The sequence below is a fragment of the Oncorhynchus masou genome, chromosome 29 (genome assembly GCF_036934945.1).
Source record: "Oncorhynchus masou masou isolate Uvic2021 chromosome 29, UVic_Omas_1.1, whole genome shotgun sequence".
In the NCBI taxonomy this organism is placed as follows: Eukaryota; Metazoa; Chordata; class Actinopteri; order Salmoniformes; family Salmonidae; genus Oncorhynchus; species Oncorhynchus masou.
Window position 1 is genome coordinate 65980414 of NC_088240.1, and position 27261 is coordinate 66007674.

General features: G+C 43.8%; 1 protein-coding gene and 1 long non-coding RNA gene across 4 annotated transcripts in view; one reads left to right on the top strand and one right to left on the bottom strand.

Moving 5' to 3' along the window:
• Positions 1 to 16900, top strand: part of LOC135520322 (DENN domain-containing protein 4B-like) — a 38074-nt gene extending 21174 nt beyond the window's left edge. For 2 of the 3 annotated variants that reach the window (XM_064945773.1, XM_064945774.1), the window contains exons 4-27: positions 41 to 110; positions 267 to 436; positions 3945 to 4186; positions 4341 to 4407; positions 5111 to 5169; positions 5355 to 5499; positions 5819 to 5994; positions 6117 to 6217; positions 6489 to 6704; positions 6908 to 7053; positions 7289 to 7425; positions 7624 to 7738; positions 8667 to 9002; positions 9121 to 9265; positions 9418 to 9570; positions 10872 to 11109; positions 11226 to 11508; positions 11668 to 11948; positions 12292 to 12442; positions 12536 to 12775; positions 12886 to 12985; positions 13083 to 13248; positions 15498 to 15556; positions 15658 to 16900. In XM_064945773.1, the coding sequence (XP_064801845.1) occupies positions 41 to 110; positions 267 to 436; positions 3945 to 4186; positions 4341 to 4407; positions 5111 to 5169; positions 5355 to 5499; positions 5819 to 5994; positions 6117 to 6217; positions 6489 to 6704; positions 6908 to 7053; positions 7289 to 7425; positions 7624 to 7738; positions 8667 to 9002; positions 9121 to 9265; positions 9418 to 9570; positions 10872 to 11109; positions 11226 to 11508; positions 11668 to 11948; positions 12292 to 12442; positions 12536 to 12775; positions 12886 to 12985; positions 13083 to 13248; positions 15498 to 15556; positions 15658 to 15803 (3942 nt within the window). In that variant the 3' untranslated portion in view covers positions 15804 to 16900. The remainder of the gene's footprint in view (positions 1 to 40; positions 111 to 266; positions 437 to 3944; positions 4187 to 4340; positions 4408 to 5110; positions 5170 to 5354; positions 5500 to 5818; positions 5995 to 6116; positions 6218 to 6488; positions 6705 to 6907; positions 7054 to 7288; positions 7426 to 7623; positions 7739 to 8666; positions 9003 to 9120; positions 9266 to 9417; positions 9571 to 10871; positions 11110 to 11225; positions 11509 to 11667; positions 11949 to 12291; positions 12443 to 12535; positions 12776 to 12885; positions 12986 to 13082; positions 13249 to 15497; positions 15557 to 15657) is intronic. The other variant, XM_064945775.1, reaches the window with a different exon arrangement.
• LOC135520324 (uncharacterized) lies at positions 1681 to 2168 on the bottom strand. Its single transcript, XR_010452364.1, has 3 exons — positions 2131 to 2168; positions 1873 to 1998; positions 1681 to 1746 (listed from the first exon to the last, which is right to left on the bottom strand). It is a non-coding gene; the product is annotated as an uncharacterized LOC135520324 (long non-coding RNA).
• Positions 16901 to 27261: the final 10361 nt, after the last annotated feature.

Genomic DNA, 27261 nt, shown 5'->3' on the forward strand with positions numbered 1-27261 from the left:
TCTCTCTCTCTCACTGTGCTTTGTTGTTTTGGCTCCACAGTGGGGTCCAGCCTTATACCTGTGCTACAAGAGAGCTGTAGCCAAAGCCAACGCCCTAGTCTATGAAGCAGGTGAGTGTAGACTGTTCCATTCTGATGGTATCATTCTTTTTCATAATTAAAGACATTTAGAAGTATAAAGATCTACCAAAAATAAAAGTATCTCTGTCGTCACTAATCAAAATGGTACTTTTATTAACCGTCTGTCTCTGTGTGTGTGTTTCCCAGGTCTGATCAGTCGGTATCCGGAAGCAGACGTGGAGTCGTTCCCCCTGCCAGAGTCTGTGCCTATGTTCTGTCTGCCCATGGGTGTGACGGTGGAGAGCTGGCCCCTCAACACCAAGTACCAGCTCCCTGTCTTCTCTACCTTCGTCCTCACCAGTGCCTGTGGCGACAAGGTGGGTCCACCTGCCTGCCTCCCTCTCACACACTCTCTAACACTGCACAGTGGCTGAGCTGTTGAATCCATTGGGTGATGTGCTAAGCTGTGTAGGAAGGTTCTCTATATGCAAGTCACCGGTTCAGTCAATTTCAACAAATGACAGTAACTTAAGATGCCATTATTTGTCAGACATTGAAATACTTCACTCCATCCATGATGCCTGCAGTAACAGTGATAATCATAATGGTAATAGTAAAGTTTCCTAATTCATATTAAATCCAGACCACAAGCAAAACATTTTCTAATAAAAGCTCAGTTTATTCCGAAAAGTAAATCATATCATCCTAGTAGGATGTGCCCAGGATGAACCTGACCCCTTTCCTCAACCGTTTCCAGACCCTCCTCAGACCTATATCAAGTCAAACCACCCCTTTATTCTTTCCCTGCGCAATCATCATCACCTCCATCACCTCCCTCCTCCCCTTTCCTTTCCTTTCTCTGTTCCCTATCCTTCCTTTTCTGCTCTTCTCAGCAATTTTCTCAAGCCGTGTTTTCTTATCCCCTGCCTTGTACTGTCCTGTCACCAAGGGGACCTGGCCATTCTTCTAAGAAAGATGACAAGTATTGTTTAACTGCAATAACAAAATACTAGTATACCTACTGAACCATGTTTAGTTGTACTACTGCTTCTACTGTATTTGTTGAAAATATGATAGTTTACTCAACAGAAGGATAGTAGAATCAATCAACATTATAGTGCTGAAATAGTCACTAAAGCTCACCTTTGATTGACCACTCTTTGTTTCTCCATCTTTCTCTGTGAACAAATCCAATGCCTGGACCCGCCAAGCCATGTCCTCTAGCAATCCCTCCATCTTGGCTAGGTATCTTCCCTCAACGTCCAGTTTTCTCTGTCTCCATAGGATCTCCCTCTTTCTGATCTCACTGCTCTTGTCCTCCAACCACTCCCTCTCGCTCTTTAACATTCTGTTACATTTCTGTTCAAAAGGGGTTAGGTCCTGTTTTTTCCTCATGTGATCTCCCCCTGCTTTCTGAGGGTGCTCTACTGTTTGGGAGTCAGTGGGAGTCCGTGCAGGTTCCACTGTTTGGGAGTCCGTGCCATCTCTCTCCTTTGTATGGATCTGTTAAGACGAAATGAAACGACTATGAGCCTATATGGAAATTTAGCCGAGACCACTTTCACATTTGCCTTCACTTGAAACAGAGCAGAAAAGTGAATCAGAAAATGCCAGTGTTTACTGAAGTTGGGCAGTGGCGTCTGGTCCTGGATCTGCCTCTCTCACGGCAGACAGTTTTCTCGTCTTCCTGAAAAAATAAAAGGTTTTCATATAATCATGACATTGATCAAGAATGGTTAGCATATGGCATCAGAAAATCTGACAATAGGCTGCAGTGTTTTGACAATATTTCTGAGTTAATTTTTTTGCTCACAGTTATTGGCCTTCTTGGGCGGATAGACACACTGCGTCCGCGATTCATTACATTCCCCTCTGCCTTCTGTGGGTGTTCCACTGTTTGGTTCACAGAGTCAGTGCCGTCTCTCTCCTGTGTACGGATCTGTTAGGGCAAATGGAACGACACTTAGCCTGTATGGAGAGTTTAGCCAAGGCCACTCTCACATTTGCCTTCACTTGAAACAGATCTGAAAAAAATGTAAATGTTAATACATGAATATATGGGCTGGTTTACCGAAGTTGGGCAGTGACGTCTGGTCCTGGATCTGCCTCTCTCACGGCAGACAGTTTTCTCGTCTTCCTGAAAAAAGAAAAGGTTTCAATTATCATTATGACAAGAACATGACATGGTTCAAGATTCATTGGCATATGTCATGATATTAAGAATTTGAGATTAGTGTAACATGTTTTTAAAGCTTTTTTGTATGTTTTTTTAACTCACATTTTTTGCTATTCTTTGAGGGATAGATGGCACACTCCATCCGTGAGTCATTACGTCCCTCTCTGCGTTCTGAGAGTAGTCCACTGTTTGGGACACAGAGTCAGTGCTGTCTCTCTTTGTATGGATCTTTTAAGACAATGAAATAACTGTTAGCCTACTTTGAAAGTTGAGGCGGAAACAGGTATAAACATTATTATTTTATTTTTTTACTTTTCAGAAAATGTCTGTTCCTCCATACTGTATTAACCGATGAATAGAAGGGCTGGTTTACCAAAATTGGACAGTGGCGTCTGATCCTGGATCTGCCTCTCTCACGGCAAACACATTTCTCGTCCTGCTGAAAATAGAACATGTTTTATCACCATGAACATGACATGGATCAAGAATGATTAGTATATGGCATCAGATTAAGAAATCTGAGATTTAGCTATCGTATTAAAACAACATTTTCATATGATTTCTTTAAATATACAGATCTTGCCCTTCTTCGAGGGACAGACGCACTCCGTCCACGATTCATTACGTCCTTCTCTGCCTTCTGTGGGTGTTTCACTATTTTGGTCACAGAGTCAGGGCCTTCTCTCTCCTTTGTATGGACAAAATTAAACAACTCTCAGCCAAGACCATTCTCAAATTTGCATTAATTTGAAACAAAACTGAAAAAGTTTATTACAGAACATCTGTGTTATTAATAATTACAGTCTTATATATTGGCTGGTTTACCGAAGTAGGGCAGTGGCATCTAGCCCTCGATCGGCCTCTCCCACGGCTGACAATTTTCTCATCATCAGAAACTGCACTCCTTCGGTTCATGGACACACTTAGTCGTCGATTCATTGCTTTGTTGAACAGAGGGTCCAATGAATGTGTGATATCAGCTTGAAAAAATCTGCAGAAATAGCAAGTTTGTCTCTTCAAAGGATTTTTCACAGACTGACAATTTTGGAACATGATGTTCCATTGATTTTGTTTGATGATATAGTAATCATCACTATGGTAACTCAGAACTCATCTGATTATGATCAGGGAAGCAGCATCATGAGTGATGACATCACAGTGACACGCCAGTGAGGCCACCGGTAAAGAGTATGTTGCTAATTCCATGGTTGCTACAACAAAATCTAATTTTAGAACCAAATGAGCTGAAATATTTCTAATTCCACAAAATGCCTATGACCTACGGTGGCTGACAAAGTTCAGAAATACACACTCACAAAGAAATGTATATCAAGTGTGAGATATGAAGATTGCCAAACCCTAATGTTCTAATGTTGATAAATACCAACTATTTGTTGCTTGACTTGTGTGTAGTTATTTACCAATGCAGCTATTCAATATCATGCTTGCCTACCTCAATTACTTGTTTTAAATTGGCCCACTGTATAGACTTTATCTGCGACAGCAGCAAGAAGCTATAAAAACAACAACATTGAGATGCAAATGACTTCAGTATGAACTCGCTCACAGTTTAATAAAAAAATGTAACTCCACTATTTCTCACCGTATCTAGCATTTGCTAAATGCTAACTGGTTACACAGTTCAAAGTATCTAGCGTTAGCTGAATCCTTACTTCTTAACACTCCCGTGTCTCCTCTTCCCGCCCCAGGTTTACGGTGCTGCCATCCAGTTCTACGAGGCGTTCCCACGGGAGTGCCTCTCAGAGCGGCAGAGCGTCCGTCTGGGCCTGGTGAGCGTGGTGGACCGGCGGCCTATCACCAACCGCACCCTGCAGGTGAAGAAGAGCGTGTGTGTTCTCTCCCACTGGCCCTTCTTCACCGTCTTCCAGAAGTTCCTCACCTTCGTCTACCGATACTCCATCTCCGGACCCCACGTGCTGCCACTTGAGAAGTCAGTGGTCCTTCATGGCAAATATCAGCTATGTGTCTTTATAAACCTAAACTGGCTAATCTACTGGCTAATATACCTTCAGCCTATTGGCCATTGATTCATGTTATGGTTGGTTGTTTGGTTGATTTATTAACATGAACTCTGCTCTCTCCAGGCACATCTCCAGCTTCATGCACAACGTCCCGTTCCCCTCCCCTCAGCGACCTCGCATCCTAGTGCAGGTAGGGACACCTGTCTTTAACTCAATTCACATTCTCTTATCTTTATTCCTTATTAACACATCAAAGCACTTTAAAGCATCAGACGGGTGGAGTGGAAAACCTTGCTAAGCATTGGTTTAGCTCAGGGCTATACAGAAGGCAGCATTAAAAACACCTAATTCAAGTAAGGCATGACTGTGATTATTAGCTGAATCAGGTGTTTTTGTGCTAGTTTAGAACAAAATATTGCTCTGTGTGCATTACAAGAGGAACCTCAGCTTGAGTTCTATTTGAGCTTGACAGCAGTAGCATTGTGGTGTTTCCCACTAAAGATTTGACTTCCTCCCCCACAGGAAATGGGCGTTTAATGAATTGATGGTTTCACTGGTTAGTGTGTGCAGATGGACAGGGTAAAAATAACACCCAATCAAAGCAATCAATAATTTACTGTGGATATAAAATAATTTAACATCACTGAATGATCCTTCTGGCTCTAGAGAGTAGAGACGATTGTTTAAGTTGTTTGGGGATTTCTAGAAAACTCAAATCGAGTCTCATGGGGCTTTTCAAACTTGATTCCTAATGGCTTGTTTCAAATCAACAGATATCAATTTGGTGAATGGTGGTCTATGAAATTGAAGCATGGCTAAACTTTCTTCCTTAGACCTATGGATTATTGTCCACCATGTTGATTTGTTAATGAAAAATGTTTGTGTCATTTCAGCTCTCCCCCTATGACAACCTTCTCCTCTGTCAGCCTGTCTCCTCCCCCTTACTGCTCAGGTCAGTACAGTAAATCTGCATTAGGTCGAGTCGCAATAAACTGTAGTGGAATGCGTTCTTCTGCGCTAGGCTCTATTGTTCCAAACATGCCTTAGTTTCCCCTGAGGGATTTCTATTATCATATTGAAGTGAATCCATTAAAACAATAATTAATTGATAAAGAGGCTGTTCTTTTCTGTCTGTAGTGGTGCCAGCTTTGTGAAGCTGCTGCAGAACCTGGGCCCTGAGAATGCCTGTGTCCTGCTGCTGGCTGTGCTGACGGAGCACAAACTACTGCTACACTCCCTCCGCCCCGACGTTCTCACCTCCGTCAGCGAGGCCCTGGTATCTGTGAGTTACACACACGCCAAACCTACACACACACACACACACCGCCATACACACATACAAAGACATATACGTACACACACACTCATTCCAAGGGAACAGCAGGTAGCCTAGTCATTGGTGCATTGGGCCAGTAACCGAAAGGCTGCTAGATCAAATCCCCAAGCCGATAAGGTAAAGATCTGTCGTTCTGCCCCTGAACAAGGCAGTTAACCCACTGTTCCTAGGCCGTCATTGTAAATAAGAATTTGTTCTTATTAACTGACTTGCCTAGTTAAATAATAAAAAAAAAATAAAAAAAGAATGCACTCTATCCCTCTAGATGACGTTTCCTCTGCGTTGGCACTGCCCTTACATCCCCCTGTGCCCGCTGCGGCTGGCAGACGTACTGTGTGCCCCCATGCCCTTCATTGTGGGCGTCCACTCCAGCTACTTTGACCTCTATGACCCCCCTACTGACGTGGTGTGTGTTGACCTGGACACCAACACCATCTTTCAGTGAGTACACTGACCTTGAAGTCCTGGACCAGAATGCAACTGATGGAAGAGGAAGCAACAAACCAAACATACGCACGTTTGAAAGGATGAAATCCATAGTTTAGTTTTCTCTTCTCCTGCAGAGCAGAGGACAAGAAGCCGTTGTCATGGCGATCACTACCAAGGAAGCAAGGCAAGATGCTGGTGAATACCCTCACCAACTTGATGAAGACACTGGAGAAAAGTGAGTGATGGCTGGAGACCATGCATGACATGCATTCTCTTCTCATCCCCCTTCTTTCAATCATTTTACATAATCTAGCCTACTTATTCTGAAGCCCATCTAGGGACTGATGCTGGAAAATGAGTACAAGCTAAAACATATTGGTGCAATACATCTGACTCTTGATAATTCTATGTGCCAATGCTTTGTATCTTCATAATTTTCTCTCTGTGCCTCTCCACCACTACCCCCATTTCCATCACTTTCTCTCTCCCACATTCCCCTCCATCAGTCTACACCACTGGCCAAGAGGAGGCCACCCTGGAGTTCCTGCTGACGGACTATGACCTGATCTACGGGCGTCAGAAGCAGCTGGAGCTGGAGATCCAGGAGGCATTCCTACGTTTCATGAGCTGCCTGCTCAGGGGCTACCGTGCCTACCTGCTGCCCATCACCCAGGCCCCTTCAGACAGGACTACCGACTGCAGCTCCCTCTTCAACCTGCAGGGTCAGTGTGGGTGGGAGGGGGTGGTTGCCTGTGTGTGTGACTCATATTTTTTTAGATGTACACAAATATTATATAACATTCTAGCTGAGTATGTGTGTGTGTGGGTGTTTTACCTCACCTACTTACTGTGTCCATAAGCAACACCCCTGTAAAGCTAGTGTTTTAATGTGTGTCTGAAGTTAACCCCTCCCTGGGTCTTGCAGGCTTCCTGAAGTCTCGTGAACGCACCCACCAGAAGTTCTACACCCAGCTGACCAGGACCCAGATGTTCACTCAGTTCATCGAGGAGTGCTCCTTCGTCAGTGATCGCCACGCCTGTCTGGAATTCTTCGACGAGTGTGTCCAGAAGGTCAGAATCACATCTTCTTGTTTTACAGGATGTTTAGTGATGCACCATATCTTATGGAAGCTTTTAGTGTGTTGATTCTAATACTGAAACCGGATGAGCCTTTTTGTATTTGCACAACTAATAGAAATGTGTGTGATCCATTCCTGCCCTCTATGTTGTCAATGTTTGTGTATTTCTGTGTATGTGACCTGTGTTTGCGGCATGTGTGTGTATATATATATGTGGTGTGTGTAAGCAGTCGGATGTGGAGAAGCCTGAGGAGGTGCGTCTGATAGACCTGGACGAGGCCCACAGTGGGGAGCACACGGTCTTCATCATGCCCCCAGAGGAACCCCAGGAACCAGACGGTTCAGAGTGCCCCACTCACTACAGGTAACACAGGCTCTACATATAGCAGGGTTCGTGTTCACTAAGCTTCTCAAAGTAGGGCTGGGACTAGGATCAGTTTAGTCTTTTAAAAATGTAACGAATACGAGGGTTGATCTGATTCTAGATGAGCACAAATAAGGGCCCCGGCACTTTATTCTGTCTGATGCTGTGACCAGTGACAGCGTGTTTGTCTGTTTACAGCTATGAGACATTCCCTGTGCTCTGCATGGATCTTTTTGACCGGCCTCAGGACCAGCTACGTGTCCCTACCAAGGGGAGTGCCCCGAGCAGCCCTGCCCCGCGACGGACTAAACAGGTACAGACCCCAACATGCTGCGCCAGAGCCCCTTAAAACACACTGCAACCCCGTTGAAAGCCAACACAACTATACAATAATATTAAGAGGCTGACTCACGCAGTTTCATTTCAATTTTTATTATTTTATTAAGGGCATTACCATGCCTGCAAATCAAATCAAGTGATGTACTGGGCCATACGCACTACCCTCTGTAGTGCCTTGGGGTCGGAGGCCGAGCAATTGCCGTACCAGGTTTTGATGCAACCAGTCAGGATGCTCTCGATGTTGCAGCTGTTGAACCTTTTGAGGACTATTTGTGTTGTGTGCCTCCCCCCAACCCCTCTTTTACGCTGTAGCTGCTCTCTATTTATCAAATATGCATAGTCACTTTAACTATACATTCATGTACATACTAACTCAATAGGCCTGACTAATCGGTGCCTGTATACAGCCTCGCTACTGTTATTTTTCACTGTTTTTTTACTTTGGTTTTTATTTCTTTACTTACCTATTGTTCACCAAATACCTTTTTTGCACTGTTGGTTAGAGCCTGTAAGTAAGCATTTCACTGTAAGGTCTACACCTGTTGTATTCAGCGCACGTGACAAATAAACTTTGATTTGATTTGTATTAGCATCAATCAACTTGATCTGTTCAAGACTCCCCAGTTAGCTTTATGATAACCCAATTTTCCACAGCTAAAGAGGGAACATGCTTCACTGTTTTTCTGTGCCATTTTGAATTTAATGAGCATTCATATTTCATCCTTCATTCAATATTTAAAAGCAGGAAGCACAGTGGCGGCTGTGTATTTTGGGTGAATACCCCAAGCACCCTTCAGGGTTGTTAAATTCTCCTACTAGGACACATAGGAACCACATTATTACGGCTTTAGTAAATCTAGATTGGATGACCTAACTCCCCTGTATCCCTCTCTCTCCTTTAGGAGATTAAGCTGGCACAGAAGCGGGCACAGATATACTCGGCAGTGCCCGACATGTGGTCCAAATGCCTGCTGGGCCACTGCTATGGGCTGTGGTTCATATACCTGCCCACCTTTGTGCGGGCGGAGAGTGCCAAGGTGCGTGCCTTGCAAACGGCATACGAGGTGCTCAAGCACATGGAGACCAGGAAGGTGGTACTACCGGATGAGGTGTGTTACAGGATCCTGATGCAGCTGTGTGGGCAGTACGGGCAGCCTGTGCTCGCTGTTAGGGTACTTCTGGAGATGAAGAAAGCTGGGATCACACCCAACACCATCACCTATGCATACTACAACAAGGTGAGACATTATTTACTTCAATTAAAAATAGAGTTGAATCCCGTCTGTGATCCCATCTGAAGTGTTGTCTTTTTTCTCTCCATATTGACTCACCTCTGGCTCGGCCCTCTCTCCTCAGGCAGTGCTGGAGAGCAAGTGGCCCTCCACCAATCAGGGTGGCCGTCTGCGCTGGGCCAAGTTGCGCAACGTTCTGATGGCCGTGGCGCAGTTCAGACAGCCAATCAAACAACGGCTGAAGAGTGGTTCAGTACGCTCGCGGACAGGTCAGGACATATTTACATGTTATTTGTTTTTTTACTATTGTTTGTAACAATAAATAGTCATTGGTTTTAGAGTGGCCTTTTTAATGGTTTTAATTCAAATCATTATATATGTTAAAATATAGAGGTGAAACATGTTTTGTCTTTTTGAAAAGATACAATGGACAGTAACCAACGGTCCCGCCCACAATCTAACCTGATTCGTCAGTCCAGCTGGAGCGGCCTGAGTGAAAGCTCCAGCCACGAATCGCTGACGGGGTCTATGGTGAAGAGCAACAGCCTGAACAGCATGAGAGGCTCAACAGACAGTGAGTGACGGATATCTATTTTATAGAAATAGCACGGTCATTGGAATGTTATATGGCATTGAGGAGTACACCAACTCAGTCACCGGTTTCATCAATAAGTGCATTGATGACGTCGTCCCAACAGTGACCGTACGTACATATCCCAACTAGAAGCCATGGATTACAAGCAACATTTGCACCGAGTTAAATGCTTCCGCCTTCAAGGAGCAGGACACTCATCCGGACGCTTATATCTTGCTATGCCCTCAGACGAACCATCAAACAGGCAAAGCGTCAATACCGGACTAAGATTGAATCCTACTACACCAGCACTGATGCTCGTCGGATGTGGCAGGGCTTGCAAACTGTTATGGACTACAAAGGGAAACCCAGCCGTGAGTTGCTCCCTCAACGTGAGCAAGACAAAGAAGCTGATCGTGGACTATAGGAAAAGGAGGGCCGAACATGCCTCCATTGACATTGCTGGAGCTGTAGTGGAGCGGGTAGAGTTTCAAGTTCATTGGTGTCCACATCGCCAACAAACTATCATGGTCGAATCACACCAAGACAGTCGTGAAGAGGGCACAACAACACCTTTTCCCCCTAAGGAGACTGAAAATATTTGGCCAAAAGTTTTACAGCTGCACCATCCAGAGCATCCTGACCGGTTGCATCACCGCCTGGTATGGCAACTGCTCGGAATCCGACCGGAAGGCGCTACAGAGGGTAGAGCGTGTGGCCCAGTGCATCAATAGGGCCAAACTTTCTGCCATCGACACTGCCACTAGGCAGTGTCAGAGGAAAGCCCAAAAAATGGTCAGACTCCAGTAACCAAAGTCATAGACTGTTCTCTCTGCTACCACACGGCAAGTGGTACCGGAGTGCCAAGTCTAGGTCCAAAAGGCTCCTTAACAGCTTCTACCCCAAGCCATAAGACTGCTGAACAATTAATCAAATGGCCACCCGGACTATTTCCATTTTTACACTGCTGCTACTCACTATTTATTATCAACGCATAGCCACTTTACCAGTACCTACATGTACAAATTACTGACTAACCTATACCTCCACACATTGACTCGGAACCAGTACCCCCAGTATTTTCACTTTATTTAGTAGATATTTTCTTAACTCTATTTCTTTAACTGCATTGTTGGTTAAGGGCTTGTGAGAAGCATTTCCTGGTAAGGTCTACTCCTGTTGTTATTTCCGCATATGAGAAATAAATTGTGATTTGATTTAAGGTTTAATGTAACATAACACTCTCATCAAACAGCTGTGTCTGTTTGGGAACCACCCTCCTAACAATTTCCACCCCACAGAGTCTAAGCTCTCAATGAAGGCGGTGCTCCGGAACCCAGGTGCCAATGGCTGCAGCGATCCTGCCTCCCGTAAACCCCCCGTGGGGCCACGAGACACCTCCACCCCTTCTCCCTTTCCCCCTGGTGATGTACTGGTACGCCGCGACCAGGTGTGCCTGTCCACCTTCTACAAAGACTGTGCCGAGACGGCCGTCTCTGACCCCGACTGCAGCTGCCAGCCTGAAGACAGAGACGGCAGGTGAGGGGGTGGAGAAGCTGGGACTGATATGTTCTGGTATGTTTTTGGATTACAGTTTGAATATCACTCAGATATACTATAAGAGTATGTCTCCCATTCCTCTGTTCTCAATGTAGGCCACCTGGGCCGAGAGACACCGTGAGCCGCAAGGCCGTGGACGAGAACTACAATAATGTGTCACCGCCGAGTCGGGGAAGCCTGGCAGGGAAACTACAGCAGCTGCTCACACCTACTCGCCATCGAGTCTCGGGGCGGCGGGCCGCAAGTGTAGACGCTCGGCGCTCGGGGGGTGAAAACGGGCCGGTGCGCAGGGTGTCGGAACAGAGGCTGTCCCGAAAAGCCCAGGTGGCTGAGAGCCTGCTAAAGGCTAAGGAGAGGCTCTACACTGCTACCTCTGAGGTGAGGGGACAACATGTGGGTTGTTGTAGCTTATAGTCTTACTCTACTGTATTGCCCAAATGATTTAGTTTACTGTGGTAAAATGCATTTGCAGATGTAGGGAGAGTTATCAAACCTGTCAAAAGGTGCTTAATGTTTCTCCATCCTTTCCCTCTGTAGAGTTCTCTGTCAGTAGGGAGTGACGTCGACCTCCCTGAAACCACCAATTTGGCCTTTCCTCTCCGCAAGTCCTGGGACACCAACCAAGAGGGAGCAGGACTAGAGGTGTTGATGTCGAGCTGCTCCCTGTGTCGGAGCTGTAACTCCCTGGTCTATGATGAGGAGATAATGGCCGGGTGGACGTCTGACGACTCCAACCTCAACTCCAGCTGTCCCTTCTGCTCGACCACCTTCGTCCCCCTTCTCAACGCTGAGATCTGTGACCTAGGACCCATCAGCAGGTAGGACTACTCCTCTCATCACCCTAACATTTAAGTGTGTCTCAAATGGCACCCTATTCCCTATATAGTGCACTACTTTTGACCAGGGCCCATAAAAGTCAAAATCCCTTCATTTTGACTCCTATTCTTATTCAATCTGTCTATTCAGGGCCATGTGCAGTTCTCACCATATGTATTTGGAAAGTGAATCTACGGTTTTACTGTCTAAATACATATGGGGAGGACTGTGTAATGTATGGTGAGGATTGTATGGTGGGGACGGTATGATGTATGGTGAGGACTGTATGATTCTTAAACTGAATGAACTTTAGACATTAAATAATAAAAAAAACGCTCACCACAGCCTGGAACGTACCAATTGGAACATGGACGAGGAGGTGGAAAGCGCAGCCAAGTCCCCTGGTGACCAGGAGGCCATCCTGGGTCACAACGGTGTGAGTGAGGACTCCAGCTCTGAGACCAGCAGTTATTCTGAGAGCAGCAGCGCTACCATGGTACTCTACCAACACATTTCTCATCTTTATCTGTTGGCTTCTGGGAAATATTCAGTCTAGCTATACCCACAGTTAACGTGTTATTGACTCCAGGGATCATCGGTGGGCGGGTCGCCCCAGGTGACGGTGGCCTACCTGAGCCCATTGGTGCTGCGCAAGGAGCTTGAGAGCCTGCTGGAGAACGAGGGTGAGGCGGTGCTGTCGCAGGGCCAGCTCCTGGACAGCCACTCCATCATCTTCTGGAACATGGTTTGGTACTTCCATCGCCTGGGCCTGCCCAGCAATCTGCTACAGCTGGTTCGCTCCTCACCGCTGGCCAACCAACTAGCACAGGTAACTCCACTCCCAGGCTTTTCTTGGGGCCTAGTGATTAATTATTAGCATTAGTATATTACAATACATAATGTCCTCATACTAATGTTGAGCTCCTATCTGTGTGTCAGACTTCAGAGAACTCAGCAGTGAGGGTGAGGCTGCTGTGGGACACACTGACCCCTGACACAGACCACTGGCCCCCCCTCTACATCCTGTGGAGGATACACAGTAAGATAAACACGTTATTCACTTGGAAATAGTCAGATGATACAGGTTAAGATCCTTTCATGAATTACATCTCTTGCTCACTCTCTCACTCACTCAGGTGGCGTACCCATGCGGAACCACAGCTGGCGGAGGCACAACCACCCCTTCACCCTGGCCTTCCTGGAGGAAGTGCTGCGCTGGGTCGGGATGAACGAGGTACACAAGGGAATCACTCTCTTCCTGGAAACCATTGCCAAGCAACCAGGCACGCCCAAGATACAAAGGTGAGTGCAGGAAATTGCCTCTGAATCATCAATTGTTGATAGAATTTTTTGTTTGTGTAAGTAATAGTATCTTCAGAAAGTATTCACACCCCTTGACTTTTTTCACATTTTGTTGTTACACTCGGAATTTAAAATGGATTAAAAAAATAAAAATTGTCACTGGCCTACACACTCATTAATTAAAAATGAAAAGCTGAAATGTCTTCAGTCAATAAGTAATAAACCCCTTTGTTATGGCAAGCCTAAATATATTGAAAAAATATATAAATGCATGTAAAGTGTTAGTCCCATGTTTCATTAGCTGAAATAAAACTTCCCAGAAATGTTACATACGCACAAAAGCAAATTTCTCTAAAATGTTGTACACAACTTTGGTTACGTCCCTGTTAGTGAGCATGTCTCCTCTATCCACCTGACAGGTGTGACATATCAAGAAGCAGATTAAACAGCATAATAACTACACAGGTGCACCTTGTGCCTGGGACAATAAATGGCCACTATAAAATGTGCCGTTGTCACACAACACAATGCCACAGATGCGCAGTTGGTTGACTGCAGGAATTTCCATTGTTACTAGAGAACTTGATGTTAATTCCTCTACTATAAGCTCTAAAAGCTTATAAAAACTCAATTCAACGTCGTTTTAGAGAATTTGGCAGTACGTCCAACCGGCCTCACAACCGCAGACCACATGTAACCACGCCTGCCCAGGACCTCCACACCAGACTGAGGAGGAGTATTTCTGTATGAAAGCCCTTTTGTGGGGGAAAAACTCATTCTGATTAGAGGCGGGCAGAGGCGCCCCTGCCCAGTCATGTGAAATCTATAGATTAGTGCCTAATTTATTTATTTAAATTGACTGATTTCCTTATATGAACTGTAACTCAGTGAAATCATTCAAATTATTGCATGTTGCATTTTATATAGTTCATGAGTAAAAAATTGCTTAACAAGTCACAAGTTTCATGAATAGTGTTTAACTATTTAGTACTTAATCTCTGTACCCGACACATACAATTATCTTGTAAGGTCCCTCAGTTGAGCAGTGATTTTCAAACACAGATTCAACCACGAAGACCAGGGAGGTTTTGCAATGCCTCGCAAAGAAGGGCACCTATTGGTAGATGGGTATAAAAAAAATACTATGACATTGAATATCCTTGATGAAGTGATTAATTAAAATTTGGATGGTGTATCAATAAACCCAGTCACTACAAAGATGCAGGCGTCGTTCCTAACTCGGTTGTCGGAGAGAAAGGAAACCGCTCAGGGATTTCCCTATGAGGCCAATGGTGACTTTAAAACAGTTACGGAGTTTAATGGCTGTGATAGGAGAACAATGCGAATGGATCAACAACATTGTAGTTAGTGCGCAATACTAACCTAATTGACAGAATGAGAAGGAAGCCTGTACGTAATAAAAATATTCCAAAACATGCATCCTGTTTGCAACAAGGCATTAAAGTAATACTGCAAAAATTATGTGGCAAAGCAATTCACTTTTTGTATTGAATACAAAGTGTTAGGTTTGGGGAAAATCCAATACAACATATTACTTGAGTACCACTCTCCATATTTTCAAGCGTAGTGGTGCCTGCATCATGATATGGGAATTCTTGTAATCATTAAGGACTGGGTAGTTTTTCAGGATAAAAAAGAAACAGAATTGTGCTAAGCACAGAGGATTACCTGATTGTCTGCTTTTCACCAGCAGGATAATAACCTAAAGCACAAGGTCAAATCTACACTGGAGTTGCTCACCAAGAAGACAGTGAATGTTCCTGAGTGGCCGAGTTACAGTTTTGACTTAAATCTACTTGAAATCTATGGCAAGACCGATGAAAATGGTTGTCTAGCAATGATCAACAACAAACTTGACAGATCTTGAAGAGTTTTGAAAATAATAATGGGCAAATGTTTCACAATCCAGGTGTGGAATGCTCTTAGAGACTTACCCAGAAAGACTCACAGCTGTAATTGCTGCCAAAAGTGCGTCTTCAAAGTATTGACTCAGGGGTTTGAATACTTATGTAAATGAGATATTATTTTCAATTAAACTTCTAAACATGTTTTTACTTTGTCATTTTGGGGCATTGTGTGTAAATGGGTGAGAAAAACATTTTGAATTCAGGGTGTAACACAACAATGTGGAATAAGTCAAGGGATATGATACTGTATTTTCTCAAGGCACTGTTTTGGTTATATGATTGCACAATTGTGATCGATAGTACTTTGTGTTGTGTGTCCAGGAGTCTGTACAGAGAGATGCTCTTCCTCACGCTGGCTGCCATGGGTAGAGATCACGTTGGTAAGCAGCCTCTGACACTTTATACACAGTTGGAATACTAGAACTTCACTATAGTTTCAAACCAACCAGGCTTATTGCTTACAGCACTTTCTGTCTTTTAGCTGCGTTTGATAAGAAATACAAGGCTGCGTACCAACGGCTGAGTGGCTCCTTGGGCCGCGAGGAGCTCCGCAGGAAGCGAGCCCAGCCACCTAGCCCCAAGGCTGTGGACTGCAGACGGAGCTTCCTTCTGCCCCTCGAGTGCTAATACCACCTGCAGGCTCCACCCACTCCAATCCAGATCCGCCCCCATCGCTGCTGCCTCCGCTCCCTAGAACACTGATACCCAGCTGCCAAGAAGAAGGGTTTGGAGAAGTTAGACCGAAAACAACAGACAGAAAATTCTGCCTTCACTTTGGACTTCTCCGCTGTGCTGCCACCTAGCACAGCTTGGCCACACTATAAAAGCCCCCTGACTGTGTAACCACACCTCACTATCCTTGTTTATGTGAACCCGATATCTACATTTGACCTTCATTAATTTCCATTGTGCAACTGGCCTTTGGACAACTTCCTCAACAACTAAACACAACCCTCTCGTCCTATAGTTTGGCTACAGGGATTATTGGACCTGGTACATACAGCCCAGCCCCCTTGGACTTTGCTCATTGCTCATATATACATGGCCTCTGCCTCACCAATATAACTCATACTGGTTTGTAGGTCATAAACCATGCATTTCATTCGTATGCAACATGTAAGGCATATTACCGACCTGCGATCTATGCATTCAATGTGAATCTATTCTATAATTTGCATTGCTTTCAGACAGAAAATCTCATGAGTGGGAGATGTCTAGTGATCCTTGATGTGATGGGAAGTGTATCATCGAACTGTAACATACATTACATTACATTGCAAGGGTACATACCAATCACTCACAGTCACTGTGAAAACCTTTAGATTAGATCGCATTTCATGCCTCTCTTGCTCTTTTTCACCCTCTGGAACTGGACATTGGTGGTAAAGTCACTTTGGGATGAGACTGCTTCAGCAAGCCAATCCAAACGAGGATGTTTACTCTGGGAGAGGATGATATTGAATATCGACTTCGGGTGAGGATATCTTCGGGAGGATTATGTCAGCTCAGATGTCGAATCTGGGAGAGAATTATGTCAACTAAGAAAGGATGATGTTGACTGGGAAAGGATGATGTCAACTCTGGGAAAGGATGATGTCAAATCTGGGAGATGATGTCAACTCTGGTAAAGGAGGATGTTGACTGGGAAAGGATGATGTTTCCAATTGATTTTGGGAGAGTATGATGTTAACTATCGGTTTTGGGAGCAGATGGTGAGCTGTGGTGAGCAGATGGTTTGAGCTGTGGTTTTGATCATGGTCAAACTTTGGGTATGGCAGGAAATGTAATGGACACTGACAGTCAACTTGACGGAAGTGGGAACTCTGCTCAGGCGTCTTTCTATGCCTGCAACATTAGGTTAGGCAGGAAGTGGAGGGGGGAGGGAGGGGGGGGGTGACTGGGAACAGACACTGACAGTCAAGGAGAATCCACGAGTCCTATAAAACCCCAGTCCTGCACCCCTACATCACAACCAGGAAGGACTTTTCATACATGGACACACATACATATTGCATACAGGATTTATCAGTTGTATTGTGTTTTTAATTCCCTGTGCTGTTCTTGTGAATTTGAAGTGTGATTGGGGGTTCTCAGTTCAAGAACTGGTTCTCAGTGATTGAGGCATTTGTTGCAGAAAGTGGCAGACAGAAGAATAAAAGAAAAACGTGTAGAAGGGGGGTTGATTATGGTATGTATGATGTCATGTGTTTTCTCATGTTTTACGTGTATTTACCTCATCTCATACCTCTTTTTCCGTGTTAAACGGGAGTGATTTGTCTGGGAGGATGGTCCACAAGGAAATGACTGTGATGGACCTTTAGTAGTAGTAGACTGTGATGGAACTTGAGTCACACATCACCAGTTTTTCATTCACCACACATTGAGGCCAGTAGTGGGTTAAGAATTTTTGGCAGAGATCAAAGTTCAGAAGATCCAGTTGAGTGGAAGGGTTTAAGGAGAGGAAGGTACTTCACTGTGGAGCACATACTTACCTACTCGGTTCTTGTTTTCATGTACAGTACCTGTGAGGCCTTTTCCCCTCTTAGTTTAACACTTTATTTGTTGTTCGACTTTGTATATGAAAACAAATTAATTGCACAATGGACTTTTCATTTTCTTTCAATTTCATATGATGTTGCCACACTGTTAAATGCCTCTGTTACCGTCATACCTTGTTTTTGATCTTGCAGTGTTATATAGCAGAGTCACGAGAGAACGCCTTGTGTTCTGCCTTTGAAGATTGTGTGAGTGACAGAAATTATTGTCCCACCTGGGAAGTAAAGCTAAGGATGTGAAGTTGTAGCGAGAACAATTTTCAGATCTCATATTTTAGTCCTGAGGGTGAGATATATTTCAGATGGCACTGATATCATTGTGAGTCTACCCATATATCATTAAAGTACAAGGGAGACATTGTTTGCACACAGCCATCCAGTCAACAGGGATATACAGACTGGAGCAAAGCATTGAGCATTTTCAGCCAGTAGAGGGCAGTAGGGCATACAGAGTCCATTTCTAGCCATTGTTTGGGTGAATTGGGCTTGATCATGCTAAGGCAACCCTGGTCTTGGAATTGACACGTCTTTAGTAATAACATGGTGGGAACCTGTTTATTCAAATTGCCTATCAGTGGTCATGATGTAAAGGAGACCCAAGAGGGAATGCTGTTTAAAAGTTAAGACTTGAGTTATCGTCAGCGTCTCTAATTACACCCTATTTGGCTCTTGGTCAAAGGTAGTGAACTGTATTGGTAGTAGGTTGATAAAATGGTGTATATTTTGAGATTTCCCAGCCCGAAATTAGATTGTAAAAATAAGGTAGGTAGATTTGTTCCCCAACGTAGGCAATATTACATTTATGGCCACTATTTCAATGCACCGGACTGCAAGTGAATATAAGGGACATTTATATTGTCTGTTCCTTTATTGGTCAAGTGAGCAAAGAAATGAAGAGAGGATATCTGTATTTAAAATATATTGTGTTTGCTGTTGTAATTTATATGGATGTGACTTCAGTTGTAAATGTCTTGTTTTATAGAAGGAAAATACAAACAGATTCCCCAAAGTTCTGTTTTCTTGTGTGATTTAATGTATGATTTTCTCTCTGCCTAACAATAGTATTAGAGCGGCTCTAAATTACATCCTAAAATAGTTTTCTCTGACCCGTCTTTGTTCTGAAGTATTGAAAAGTTTTCAGGCCAGATAAAGCAGCAAATATTGTTCAATTGTGTGTGTATATATACAGTACCTGTCAAAAGTTTGGACACCTACTCATTCTAGGGTTTTTATTTTTTACTCTTTTCTACATTGTAGAATTAATAGTGAAAACATCAGAACTATGAAATAACACATATGGAATCATATAGTAACCAAAAAACTGTTAAACAAATGTAAATATATTTTATATTTCAGATTCTTCAAAGTAGCCACCCTTTGCCTTGATGACAGCTTTGCATAATTATCTTTGTGCAAATTATCTTTGAAGACAGGGTCCTGAAAAGGGGATCCCATCAATTCCCATTATTAAAGTGGCTGGAGTTGTGTCAGTGTGTTGGCAGCAGCCACTCAATGTTAGTGGTGGCTGTTTAACAGTCTGATGGCCTTGAGATAGAAGCTGTTTTTCAGTCTCTCGGTCCCAGCTTTGATGCACCTGTACTGACCTCGCCTTCTGGATGATAGCGGGGTGAACAGGCAGTGGCTCGGGTGGTTGATGTCCTTGATGATCTTTATGGCCTTCCTGTAACATCGGGTGGTGTAGGTGTCCTGGAGGGCAGGTAGATTGCCCCCGGTGATGCATTGTGCAGACCTCACTACCCTCTGGAGAGCCTTACGGTTGAGGGCGGAGCAGTTGCTGTACCAGGCGGTGATACAGCCCGCCAGGATGCTCTCGATTGTGCATCTGTAGAAGTTTGTGAGGGCTTTTGGTGACAAGCCGAATTTCTTCAGCCTCCTGAGGTTGAAGAGGCGCTGCTGCGCCTTCTTCACGATGCTGTCTGTGTGAGTGGACCAATTCAGTTTGTCTGTGATGTGTATGCCGAGGAACTTAAAACTTGCTACTCTCTCCACTACTGTTCCATCGATGTGGATAGGGGGGTGTTCCCTCTGCTGTTTCCTGAAGTCCACAATCATCTCCTTAGTTTTGTTGACGTTGAGTGTGAGGTTATTTTCCTGACACCACACTCCGAGGGCCCTCACCTCCTCCCTGTAGGCCGTCTCGTCGTTGTTGGTAATCAAGCCTACCACTGTTGTGTCGTCCGCAAACTTGATGATTGAGTTGGAGGCGTGCGTGGCCACGCAGTCGTGGGTGAACAGGGAGTACAGGAGAGGGCTCAGAACGCACCCTTGTGGGGCCCCAGTGTTGAGGATCAGCGGGGAGGAGATGTTGTTACCTACCCTCACCACCTGGGGGGCGGCCCATCAGGAAGTCCAGTACCCAGTTGCACAGGGCGGGGTCGAGACCCAGGGTCTCGAGCTTGATGACGAGCTTGGAGGGTACTATGGTGGTGAATGCCGAGCTGTAGTCGATGAACAGCATTCTCACATAGGTATTCCTCTTGTCCAGATGGGTTAGGGCAGTGTGCAGTGTGGTTGAGATTGTATCGTCTGTGGACCTATTTGGGCGGTAAGCAAATTGGAGTGGGTCTAGGGTGTCAGGTAGGGTGGAGGTGATATGGTCCTTGACTAGTCTCTCAAAGCACTTCATGATGACGGAAGTGAGTGCTACGGGGCGGTAGTCGTTTAGCTCAGTTACCTTAGCTTTCTTGGGAACAGGAACAATGGTGGCCCTCTTGAAGCATGTGGGAACAGCAGACTGGTATAGGGATTGATTGAATATGTCCGTAAACACACCAGCCAGCTGGTCTGCGCATGCTCTGAGGGCGCGGCTGTGGATGCCGTCTGGGCCTGCAGCCTTGCGAGGGTTAACACGTTTAAATGTTTTACTCACCTCGTCTGCAGTGAAGGAGAGACCGCATTTTTCCGTTGCAGGCAGTGTCAGTGGCACTGTATTGTCCTCAAAGCGGGCAAAAAAGTTATTTAGTCTGCCTGGGAGCAAGACATCCTGGTCCGTGACTGGGCTGGATTTCTTCCTATAGTCCGTGATTGACTGTAGACCCTGCCACATGCAGGTAAGCAGCTTGGTTTGAAGAAATCAACTGTGGGAGCAATTATTAGGAAATGGAAGATATACAAGACCACTGATAATCTCCCTCGATCTGGGGCTCCACGCAAGATCTCACCCTGTGGGGTCAAAATGATCACAAGAACGGTGAGCAAAAATCCCAGAACCACACAGGGGGTCCTTTTGAATGACCTGCAGAGAGCTGGGACCAAAGTAACAAAGCCTACCATCAGTAACACACTACGCCGCCAGGGACTCAAATCCTGCAGTGCCAGACGTGTCCTCCTGCTTAAGCCAGTACATGTCCAGGCCCGTCTGAAGTTTGCTAGAGAGCATTTGGATGATCCAGAAGAAGATTGGGAGAATGTCATATGGTCAGATGAAACCAAAATATAACTTTTTGGTAAAAACTCAACTCGTCATGTTTGGAGGACAAAGAATGCTGAGTTGCATCCAAAGAACACCATACCTACTGTGAAGCATGGGGGTGGAAACATCATGCTTTGGGGCTGTTTTTCTGCAAAGGGACCAGGACGACTGATCCGTGTTAAGGAAAGAATGAATGGGGCCATGTATCGTGAAATTTTGAGTGAAAACCTTCTTCCATCAGCAAGGGCATTGAAGATGAAACGTGGCTGGGTCTTTCAGCATGACAATGATCCCAAACACACCGCCCGGGCAATGAAGGAGTGGCTTCGTAAGAAGCATTTCAAGGTCCTGGAGTGGCCTAGCTAGTCTCCAGATCTCAACCACATAGAAAATCTTTGGAGGGAATTGAAAGTCCATGTGTTCCCAGCAACAGCCCCAAAACATCACTGCTCTAGAGGAGATCTGGATGGAGGAATGGGCCGAAATACCAGCAACAGTGTGTGAAGACTTACAGAAAACGTTTGACCTCTGTCATTGCCAACAAAGGGTATATAACAAAGTATTGAGATAAACTTCTGTTATTGACCAAATACTTATTTTCCACCATAATTTGCAAATAAATTCATTAAAAATCCTACAATGTGATTTTCTGGATTTTTTTCCCCTCCTTTTGTCTGTAGTAGTTGAAGTGTACCTATGATGAAAATTACAGGCCTCTCTCATCTTTTTAAGTGGGAGAACTTGCACAATTGGTGGCTGACTAAATACTTTTTTGCCCCACTGTATCTGTGGAAATTGTTCAGTTTACGTCTCAGTTGTTGAATCTTGTTATTTTCATACAAATATTTCCATGTTAATTAAGTTAAAATAAAATTAAAATAAATGCAGTTGACAGTGAGAGGACATTTCTTTTTTCTTTCTTTTTTGCTGAGTTTGTGTGTGTGTGTGTGTGTGTATATATATATATATATATATACACTCATAATATACTCATAATCAGTATGAGACCATTGTATCCTGCATAAGGTTATGTAGCAGTGTCATCTTACACTAAAGCTCTGTCTGATCTACATTGTACAGTAGTTGTATCAGCCCAGTGGGATATACGTTCCAAACCAGTTCATCTGGTCCAGTTGCCATGGACCTTTTTATTCCACTGTCAGTATAAGTCAGTACATGACACCTTTATTTCAAGAACATATATCAAAGTGGTCTTTTTTCACTGGCGGTTGGGCAGGGTGTTGGGTGTTGGGTTGTTTTGCCCCCTGTTTTTTGGTCTTCTTTATACGCCTCAGCTTGTTTATTTTCTGACGACTTACTATTCAATTAAATGGAATGTAGTTATTGATGTAGTCTGCTGCAGGAAATATTGGTTTTCTAAAATGTAAACAGAGAAATGTCAAAGGTGGGGAAGCAAATAATCTTCATCTTTATCTCTACTCTTCTCCTCCATCCTATTTCCTCCATGACCACAAGCCTTGTAGAGAGGAATGGTGTAAAAATGTGAGCCGTATGCATGCAGTGAGAGGAGGTCTTGCCAGGCCAGCTCAGATTAGACCACTGTGATCGTCGCTATGTGAAACCCTAAACCCCATTATGTGACTAACAGGATAAAGCTTTGCTACTGCTGGGCGGACAATGAGCTACAAAGGGCTCTCAATACAGCCATGCTTACTACTCACTGTTTAACCACAGAGGCCTGGGAATAACTCTATTAGTCTCTGTATGCATACTATGGAGGATAAAGTGCTCCTATCGATTGAAATGCCCTTTGCCATTTCCTCTTGGTTGAAATATAATAGGCTATTATAAGCTCATGTACCTGCAGGGTAAGAGTACTGATTCACATCATCTGATGCATTACAGGTTGAAGGTTCATGTCAGTTTGTTGAGTGCTGAGCATCCCTGTAATTTGAATGTTGAATCCAAATTAACTTCATTCTGAAGACCTGAATTCCTTTCAATTGTGATACAATTCTTTATATGTTATGAGCTACAAAATAGGAAATTGACCGATTTGAGTAAATGAACATACTCCAAACAGACAATACTAGTTTATCTTCTCTCCTATAAAGTCCTGAAACACTCTGAAATGTATGATGTTGCATTTCGAGACATAATAACCTCACTGATCGATAAGACATGGATAACTTCGCACTGTCCAGACCTGTGATACCATAGCAACAACCATCTTCAAGCCATCTGCTCTCTCTAATCTGATCTCTGAGACACCAACCTTTACTGGCTTGATTAGGACAATATATGAGGTTAGATGTTTTGTTCTTAAACCTACTGCATCATCAGAGGTTTGTTGTCAACGAGGGATATTTGAGTGATGTTGCACAGTAAAGTATGACCGGCTTCACGACGAGTCTACAAAACATTATGTACACATTGACAACATATGATACTTGCAGTATGTAGATTTAAACATACTGGGCTCAGCAGATGAAGGGACATTTTCAGTAGGAACTGATTTAATGGTGGTGAGAAGAATGAGGATGATTATGAGAAATCACAAAAGCTGCGCTTAGACAGGCAGCGCAATTCTGATATTTATTTTCCACTAATTGGTCTTTTGACCAATCAGATCAGCTCTGAAAAAGAGCGGATGTGAAACATCTGATGTGATTGGTCAAAAGACTTAATAGTGGGAATAATATCAGAATTGGGCTGCCTAATGAGTTCGCTAAGAAAATCACAAAGGGGTGTGGGCTGCGGGGTGACTGTCTATACCTTTAAAAACAAAACTGGAATGGGTAGACATGTTTTGTGTCTGTTTCTCTCTGACTCTTTGCATGTATATATCTCTGGACATTCCCAGTTGGACCAGACCCCTAATTATATATATATTTTCATGTCCTTTCTATCTCCCCAGCAACTTTAATGGCCAGATTAGGAAAAAATATGATATGAGATGCTGATACAGCTGTAGTATATTTTTAATGAGCCCCTGGGGGACAGTTGATTGATGTTGTCCAGTATAATTTTCAAGCATGACCACCTTCACTCCCTTACCAGACTGTGTAAAACATTATTAGTTGGTGTTCAAGATGTGTAAAACATTTTTTAAGAGGGAGTACATTGTACGGTGAGTTTAATAAAGGTTGTACTGTGGGTGGGGAGCATGGGACAGTAAGCTTGGTTTTACATCAGGATGAGTGACCAGATGATATGTTAATTTTTCTAATACGTCTGTCTATTAAGTATTATTGCGCAATATTCTTGTATTTGAACTGCTATTCTAAAGACCGTATACGTTTGATATATCTAAAGCAATTCTATAGATACTCATTCATTCACTTGATAAAAGATGAAAAATGTAACTTAACTCATTAAATCAAATCAAATGTATTTATAAAGCCCTTCGTACATCAGCTGATATCTCAAAGTGCTGTACAGAAACCCAGCCTAAAACCCCAAACAGCAAGCAATGCAGGTGTAGAAGCACGTAAAAAAGCACCATTACATAGAAGAAAACGGTCCTCTTCCTCAGATGATGAGGATCAGATTTAATGATGGTGAGAACCAGGGGGATTCGGATAGGAACAGTCACTGAGCTACTTACTAATGAGCTAGTTAAGAAGATACAAAACAACTGTGTGTTGGTAGGATCTATGCCTCTTCCCTCAGATGGCTAAAAAAAACATGCCTCATTCTCCTCCCAGATCCTTGTTTTGCATGTTGATATCTCCCTCATAATAGACCAGGCCATTCCCACTTGGACCGATCCCCAATTAGATCCCTTTATATGAACAGAAGACCACCTAATGAATAGCACGCTGCTACTAGCCTGTTGTTCTCCCTTAAGAGAGGTGCGTAATTGTGTGTGTTAGGGGGGCTGATGCCTGTTAATTGGCTGGTCTGTCCTACTGTGAGCCGCACTGCATTCCATTCCAACAGCTTTGGTAATGGAGCCATAGTGAGGACCGTTGGGGCAGAGGGTGGCTGAATGTGTTTTTCTTTTTAAACATTCGTTATTGTACCCAAGGTTGAGAACTTCTTTGAGGCTGGTGGAGTTGAGATGATGAGATGATTTGAGTTGGTGAATGGTCTTCATTGAACAGACCTTCAACTTGCTTGTAGCTACTATGACTGTGTTTTTAGTAAAGCTGCAGTACAATATGCTTCCCCTTCTCATCATCAAAAATCCACTTTTTTAGGAGAGAAAAAAAACACCAAAGAGGAACAACATGATGACTTTATTCAAATGAGTTTATACCCTGCTAAGAAGTTTCCTTTCGTTTGAAAGTTTGTTTCTTAAACCCTTTTGTTGTTGTTGTAATTAATTCTTTACAGTGATGTTTTTTCATCGTATTTTAAATAACTTGTAGAAAATACACTTTATGGCACTGTCATGAAGCATTATGACTATCCTGTGCCACTTTACTTTGACCAAGAAAATAGACTTTATGACACCTTCAATAATCATTATGACCATCATAATGCCAGATAGGCCTATCGCGTACAGTACATGTCCTTATGTCAGTCATCAATCAAAAAGAGGGTGTCTTGTCCTGCTCCTGGAGGATCACAACCTCTAACTCAACGTGAGCAAGACAAAGGAGATGATCGTGGACTGCAGGAAAAGGAGGGCCGAGCACACCCCCATTCTCATTGATGGGGCTGTAGTGGATCCAGTTGAGAGCTTCAAGTTCCTTGGTGTCCACATCACCAACAAACTATCATGGTCCAAACACACCAAGACAGTCATGAAGAGGGCACGACAACGCCTATTCCCCCCTCAGGAGACTGAAAAGATTTGGCATTGGTCCTCAGATTCTCAAAAAGTTATACAGCTGCACCATCAAGAGCATCCTGACTGGTTGCATCACCGCCTGGTATGGCAACTTCTCAGCCTCCTACCGCAATGCACTACAGAGGGTAGTGCGTACAGCCCAGTACATCACTAGGGCCAAGCTTCCTGCCATCCAGCCAATCTAGTCATAGACTGTTCTCTCTGCTACCGCACGGAAAGCGGTACCTGAGCACCAAGTCTAGGTCCAAAAGTCTTCTTTACAGCTTCTACCCACAAGCCATAAGACTCCTGAACAATAATCAAATGGCAACCCAGACTATTTGCATTGACCCCCCCTCCACACACACACACATTTTTACACTGCTTCTACTCTCTGTTTACTATCTATGCACAGTCACTTTACCTACATGTACATTTTACCTTAATTACCTCGACTAAGCTGTGACAAATAAATGTGTGACACATGTGACAAATAAAATTTGATTTGATATGTCATGACAGTGTTATGACTATATTATAATAGGTTTTGTCAGCTGTTATGACATGACATCGTTATGCCCGTGTCATAACATGTTATGATGCTGGGTGTCAACTTAAGTGTTAATATATATATATATATATATATATATATATATATATACACAGTGGGGAGAACAAGTATTTGATACACTGCCAATTTTGCTGGTTTTCCTACTTACAAAGCATGTAGAGGTCTGTCATTTTTTATCGTAGGTACACTTCAACTGTGAGAGACGGAATCTAAAACAAAAATCCAGAAAATCATATTGTATGATTGCTAAGTAAATAATTTGCATTTTATTGCATGACATATGTATTTGATACATCAGAAAAGCAGAACTTAATATTTGCTACAGTAACCTTTGTTTGCAATTACAGAGATCATATGTTTCCTGTAGTTCTTGACCAGGTTTGCACACACTGCAGCAGGGATTTTAGCCCACTCCTCCATACAGACCGTCTCCAGATCCTTCAGGTTTCGGGCTGTCGCTGGGCAATACGGACTTTCAGCTCCCTCCAAAGATGTTCTATTGGGTTCAGGTCTGGAGACTTGCTAGGCCACTCCAGGACCTTGAGATGCTTCTTACGGAGCCACTCCTTAGTTGCCCTGGCTCTGTGTTTCGGGTCGTTGTCATGTTGGAAGACCCAGCCACGACCCATCTTCAATGCTCTTACTGAGGGAAGGAGGTTGTTGGCCTCCCCTCAATACGGTGCAGTCGTCCTGTCCCCTTTGCAGAAAGGCATTCACAAAGAATGATGTTTCCACCTCCATGCTTCACGGTTGGGATGGTGTTCTTGGGGTTGTACTCGTCCTTTTTC